We start from the raw sequence: 7,084 nt of genomic DNA, 5'->3' as shown, positions 1-7,084 counted from the left end.
AAGTTGATGTTTCAACCCTTTTTCTCCTCTTCCAGCGGAGGGAAAGAAAGAAACGGATGAATCGGAGGAGCAGAATCAGACATCCTGTCTCATTTATCTGGAAGAGAGAGATAAGTGTACATTCCGCCTCTTTCAGGGAACGCACATTAACCATGCCTCGGAGGGAGCAACTGGGTGTGGGCAAGGAGGAGGGGGGGTTAGGAAGTGTCTGCCTGCCGTGAGCGTACAGCTTTCACTCACTTAGAAAACTGTGAAAATGTCCCCTTCACACCCTCGCCGGCTCCACCCGGCTCCAGCGCTGTGTTAGTGGTGAGAAAATGCCTTCAAAGGCCTCGCGTGGTCAGGAAGTGTGGCGTGCCACGTTATCCAGAGATATGGGACTGACAAGTCTACAACGTGTAAACTTATGTCCTACAGTAACTTGTGACCCTGACCCTATTACAAAAGTCTCGAGGAGAAACCACACACAAGTTTCCAAGTGTGGGGAAATGTACTCTTACACTGGTTGGAATTTACAAAGACTGCATGAAATGTGACGTGAGAAATGACAAAACTGCAATTTATGCAACAAAAGAAACTATTTATTTGGGATATGCATTGCCAGTACAAATTAAGAGACCATAAAACCTACACCTTTTAGCTATTTTTCTCCACAGAAAACAGGTTTTGAATTGGAATTAAAAAGACAATAGTTTTTCATTTGATACCTTTTTACATATGCAGAGATCTTAAAAGTTAAAACCTGTCAAGAAAAAGGCTCCACGATTTCACTCTGAAATCCTTATAAAAAAGAAGTAACATTCAAAACACTGCAGTACGTTATTTTATTGAAGAACAAAAGACATGCAACAAATAAAACATTTTATGTTTTACAAATTGTTCAGTTTCTTTTCTTTTTATGTCTCTTTTCCTTTTATATTCAAAAACTAAAAGCATCATTACATGAAGCTTCGATAATATTTGACAGGCAATGTGAAAAGTAGAGTTAAGCCTTTTTGAGGGGTGCAAAAACAATCCTTCTGTTTGCCACATGGCTAGTGCTGTCAATTCAGTCAACTGATTTCAAGAAGACACGATGGAGACAAGTAGATCACTTCTATGGTACTCAGTCCTCAACTGCGATGAGTAGGTGAACCAAGAGAGAATTCCAGAGTTTGTTTTGTTATTATAATAATCACACAATGGTTGACCTCCATACTGTAGCTCTGAAACATCTATGTTTTCATACATGTATAATAAATACAAATGCACTGAGAACTGTAAAAAAAAAAAAATCCAGTGGTTTTCAGTCTGTGGTGAACTTGGCGCTGTAACTATCTATTTTGGATATTGGTTGGGATTGGATTTTATGTTGTTGTAAGGATTCAGTTAAGCTAAAAACAATGCCACAGGGCAATGTTAACACTAACTTTTCACGCCACCTTCATCGGGACAGTAGCTATTTTAGAGGCAGGCTTGTGTCGATGGTCTGACAGTAGAAAACAGTAGAGAAAGGCTGCATTAAAATGGATACTGTCCAAATTCAAAGATGCAAAACAAGAGTAAAGGTGCATATCTACATATATAGAGCATTCTTGGGCTAATTCACATATAATGGTAGCATAAAAATAAAACATAGTCCTGTAACCAAGCAAAAGAATATCAGAATGAAGAACAAAAACTGATATGAGTTATTCACAACATGGAGACATAAAAATATATCCAAACATCATCTGGATCTGTGTGCCATCAGGGTATTTGTTTCCATTTAATTTCTATAAACACTACTGTATTCCAACTGCATTTTTTTGGCTTTGAGTACTAGAGCATTTTGAGACGCTCAGTAGTACCATAGATAATAAAATCCTACAAAAGGAGGAAAAACAAAACGTTGATAAAGCTGATCCCAATGCAGAGAATGAAAATTCTGCCATTTTTTGGTATCAAAGTATGGTAAATGCTGATATCTCGAGAGGACTATTTGTAATGATGGATACATGTTGACCAGATACTATACTGTACATACAACAAAGGTCACAAATCTAATTTCACATTTTGGATTGGTTTATATTTATGAATGTGGTGTTTTCAGTGTGTCGTTTTAGAACAAAATTAAAAGCAAAAGGACCCTTGAATCTCGAAAATATGAACACCCTAATTATTTCAGCACCAAATGAAACATGAATGTAAATTCAGAACAAAGACATGCAACGTGTTAAATCCCTACAACATGGTACCTTTAAATCATAATTAAGATCAAGAAGAAGATTAAGATATTCATTTTTTTCCCACAAGTGGATTTGGTTACCAGCAGTATTTGGCTATATTGATCGCATTGATGCACACTGACAATGAGTGATAATGTACTGTATGTACACTATTTGTTCCATATATGAGTACTATATTTAATTCTTACTAAAGATTTTCCTCTGTATTGTTTTCTCTTTGACATAAAACAAATGTTACCCTTTGAATGCAATCATTAGGTGTTATTGTGCTTTAATACATATTGACGTGTCATAATTGTTGCTAATGCAGTCATCGATTAAGTGTTTCAGGTCAATTTTTCAAAGTTGCTTGAGTCAATTCTCTCTGAATGCTGCTCATACAGCAAATCATACCTCAAGAGAAGGGAACTGATCCTAACTGGTCCTACATGCTAGGACCCAAACTCCTTTTTGAGTTGCACTGAATTTGTTTTATTGTTTGCTTACAGATTGTAGATCAAACAAACAAGATTCTCTATATTATTGTCCTGCATATGAGCAGAAAACATACTAATCTGGCAAAGAAATATAAAATGCCTTATGTGTCACTGTCTGTTGTAGAAGTTGTGAATACAAACTATGTAAAATGAGAGTGAATGCTGGGATATTAAGAGACTAATATGGTCGGTACACAGCTAACAGTGAGTTCTGATGATAGCTCACAAAGTATGGCATGAAAAATGTGAGTAGAAGTCATGACATAAAAAAGCATAATGTAACATTATCAAAATTCACCTCCAGGGTTGAACTTTGGCACTATAGATAAACAATAATCCGTGAGCGCAGCCATAACAGTTTGGACAGAGGCAAAATGAAAGGGCATGGGTTGGTGTAAATTTCAGTAATTACAAAAATTTCCAAAAACAAAAAGTGAAGCCTTTTCAAATGATTTTCGCTTGTTATTGTCGTTTGTTTTGTTGTTATTCTCGATAGAGGTAGTGTGAAAGCATTTCAATTTACAAGACATGGGCCAATATACTGCTAACTGTGCGCCTACTGTGTAATATACTGTAAGAGAAATACAAAGAGGCAACATGGACATCATGTGGAAACTGTACAAACTGTAAAGTGTGGATATAAGTCCCCTACACAGGCTGCTAACGGTGTCACGGTGGTCCAGATAGGAAAAGTGAAAATTTGTCCGTAATGGTGATGATGTCATCCTTAGACCCCAGACCCCAGATGTCTCCTGCCTTGTGACTACATTATGTCACGTCCAGTCCTGATGGGGTTCGGGGTGGGGGGCGGGGGGGCTATGGGTTATGGGGCTGTAGTGGTGGAGGCGGTGGAAGGTGGAAGATGGAAGATGGAAGATCAGTTGGAGGTGTCAGAGTGAACGCTTCCGGGTCCTTCTGTGGGCGAAGTCACTGATGAGGGGGTCGGAGCATCCTGCCAGCCACCGTTTGCCTGAGAGAAAGGGAGAGACAGGAGGAGGATTGAATCCGGCACGCTCACATTCATTACTCATGCAGCTGGGTCATCCACAGCACGGCAATATTGAGGTGCAGTGAATTAAGTCCTGAGGGCAAGGTATACTATCAGCGCTACATGTAAGGCAGCAATACCGTTTCAATATACAGTCAACCACAGCCTTAAGCCAAATCTGGATTGGAGGAAAAGCTAACCTACCTCAAATTAGAGCTAATATTTCAGAACAGAACTGACATAGAAATTCATGTTTTTAACCAAGCAGAAATGGAGTCCTACTGTACTGTGCTACCCCATCATATACTGTATACTCAAATTCATATAATGAAGAAAATGCATTTTCTGTCTTGAAAACAAACAAAATCATGAGGAAAATGCCTGTCACTTTGAATAATATGTGTAATGATGAAATTGTATGAAATAACCTATGAAACAAAACAAGCATAATCAATGGCATATACAGTAATTATGACATTGAAATTGGAATTAACATACAATGAAAGATATGGAGGCCCTTTCCAGTATCAGAGACAGGCCTGTTAAAGAGCGTTTTGGGATATTAATAGTAAATTTCATGCCATCAGAAAAACTGGAAATGGTCCTCGACAGCCTTTCATTTCCAAGCCTGTTATTTAAGGCAGCAGACAGTCTGTAATCAAAAATGGAGGGGTCAGATCGCAGAATGTCTGACTTTGGTGACGCTATGTCTATTTCAAAATTGTAATTACTGCTGTAATCTACCACAACACGCATTATGTATCTGCTCAGTCATTATCAAGCCTGAGAGGAGTTTTTCATCATTTCAAATAGGGCTTTTCCATCCATATTATCTGTCTTCATAATGTCTGTACAATGTGTATAGGACTATTTTGTGTTTTCCTGTTTCCTGGGGTGTGAGTATATTTAATTAACACCACATATGTAACATACTGTATAGCAATTAAATGCTGTAAGAGCAAATATATCAAATGAACAGGCAAAATGTTGACAAAATATACCACTATTTGCAAAAACAGAACTGCAACATGCAATATCAGTCATATTGTAGGAGAAAAGGCAAGCGAAGAGCCAAAATTTCAACTTAGTAGTCTTAGCTACATAAATCACAGCAAAACAGCTTGGCAGACAGATCTCCCGCTCTTACATTATGCATTGCAAGGCTTCTTTACAGGGTATAAAAGTGAATAAAACAGCATATTGTGGCACTGTAAGATGTGGTAGAGCAAGCAGGCGTCCAAGGAGAACCATATCTGTGAGGTCAAAGGACTGAGTGAGAACAGGGCCTGAATACGTTAGTGGCCTCTCAGGGTTATCACAGCTGGCTGTGGGATGCGCTCAGAGCAGCCAGGAAGGCTATTTGAATACACATACATGTTTTTATACAGGAGACATTTCATCTGATTATCATATGGCCATTGAGGCACGACGACGACAGCAGAGGAACCCAGCCGCGGCTGTGACCGTCCTCGTCCTCTCACCACGGCTCGCTGTCAGGGCCATTAGTGTGGCAGGAACATGATCTGAGCAATGCGCTTGGATTGCTGTCCCAAGTCCACACTCTGCTCTCCTTGTGTCTGTCTTATCGATTTTCCCCTTTACGACACGGCTTGTCGCTGTGAATTTCCCTGCTGTTCGCAGCCGCCAGCTAGCAACCCCACCCCCCTCGACAACCCCCACTTCTATACACACGGACCCGAACTCTCCCGCAAAATAAGACGGAACACACACACAAACATGAGGGTAACACACCCCTATGGCACATAAGTAGTTTTTTTTTCCAGGGGCTGGAGGTTTTATTTTTAGTGGGACTGTGGCATTGTGTCCTGGGAGGCTTTAATGGGAGCTTCTGGCCCCGGGCTGCTAATCAGGGTCAGGTGGTCAGAGGGGGTTTTGAAGCGCGATGCAGGAGGTGTCACCTGTTTGTGCAGTTCCCTCACGGCTGGCCGTGCGTGGCTGCAGGTGCTGCGCCAGAACTGATCGGACATGACAGGCTCAGACGGCGACTCCGCATGTGTGTGGCCGGCCGCACGCCCGCGTACGCTGGGCAGTGTGCTGCCCGTGGCATGACCGATACAGAAGCAATCAACTAGGTGACCATGGAGCTGAGACAAGTCCCGCTAAGTGGCATTCTGAGCCCTATGGCTTTGAAATAATTGGTAGGGGAAGAAAGCAAAATAAAAAAAAGGTTTTTTTTTTCCTTACATTGATGCCCTGCGGACTGTACATCTGGTTGGCTGTGAGTCCGTCACTGTACCCGCCTGTCTGACTGATAACATGGCGAAGGGTATCCACCTGAAACATTCAGAAACAACAAACAAAGCAAGGTCAGACTCGACACGAGAAACACAAGAGAAAACAGAGAGGGATGACAAGACGACAAGAGGAGTATGGTGCTGTGCCAGCGCAGCACATACAGTATATCCTTGTAAAACAACAACATCCAATCAAACATCACAAAAATGTACGACAAAAAACTTTCTAATTGAAATAGTGAACAATAAAGAATGACGATTTGTGTTCCACTATTCTCACTGTAAACACATCAGTTACAAGTAAATGTGAATGTACTAGATCAAGGTGAAACAAAAGTCTTTGGGGCTGCACTTGAGACTGGGCAGCACCCGCCTTGACTGGGCAGTGAGCTGGGTCTGCTGTGGTATCTGCTGCACTGCTCGGGGCCCTACCTGTGACTGCACGTTGGCTCCCACCTGAGCCCCCTGGTATGAGTCCCCATTGAGAGATTGCACGTTCATGAACAAGTCCCCGGAGTTTGACATGTTAAAAGAGCCAGCAGAACCTGAAAGGAGAGAGGGAGCACTGGAATCACAGAGAGAAAGAGGGCAAGCAGGGTGAGCCGCTCGGCCCGTCCAGGGAGGAGCCTGGAGGAGCACCATGCAGAGGTTAGCTAGCAGGCAGGCGGCAGGCCAGACAGGTGAGAGGAGCGGGGCCGAGGAGAGCTGCCCCGACACATGAGGTACAGAGCTGCAGCTGCAGCCCGTAGCATGGGGCGTGTGTCTGAACTATATGTTTCTATCATCAACAACATGTGGCAAGCCATTTGCTATTGCCATGTTAATGTTGTTAAGAAGTTATTCATCCAAACTTGCAACCAGTACAAAAGAAGAATTAAATGAGAGAATTAAATGTCAGCGTAGCAGAAGATGTAGTGATATATATCTGGCATAGTAATATGAAAGGTACTGAGTTAAATAGTGATACATGAAGAACAATGTTAATTGAGAAGAAGTCAAAAGAGCGGTAAGCATAGGGAGACTTGGCATGGGGCTCAGGTTGGCTAATCTGAGAAAGCTTAAGGTGTAGCTGTACTTGTTGAGGTCTACAAGGTGTTACCCACTCAATATGTTAAGGGAACAGTACCAGCTGATAGCCATGTTTCTATAAGAGCTGCT

The 7,084-nt window shown here is 41.6% G+C and overlaps 1 protein-coding gene across 4 annotated transcripts in view; it reads right to left on the bottom strand.

Annotated features, from left to right (window-relative positions):
• Positions 1–3,560: 3,560 nt before the first annotated feature.
• Positions 3,561–7,084, bottom strand: part of LOC139915544 (pre-B-cell leukemia transcription factor 1) — a 48,104-nt gene continuing 44,580 nt past the window's right edge. Inside the window, exons 7-9 of one of the 4 annotated variants that reach the window (XM_071904194.2) lie at positions 6,359–6,471; positions 5,867–5,966; positions 3,561–3,652 (exon numbers count right to left, since the gene is read on the bottom strand). In XM_071904194.2, coding sequence (XP_071760295.1) covers positions 3,561–3,652; positions 5,867–5,966; positions 6,359–6,471 — 305 coding nt within the window. Of the gene's footprint in view, positions 3,654–5,866; positions 5,967–6,358; positions 6,472–7,084 lie in introns of those variants that run through there. The other 3 variants (XM_071904196.2, XM_071904197.2, XM_071904198.2) reach the window with 3 other exon arrangements.

Source organism: Centroberyx gerrardi, chromosome 9 (genome assembly GCF_048128805.1).
Source record: "Centroberyx gerrardi isolate f3 chromosome 9, fCenGer3.hap1.cur.20231027, whole genome shotgun sequence".
NCBI lineage: Eukaryota > Metazoa > Chordata > Actinopteri > Beryciformes > Berycidae > Centroberyx > Centroberyx gerrardi.
This window is presented reverse-complemented; position numbering and strand designations above follow the sequence as displayed.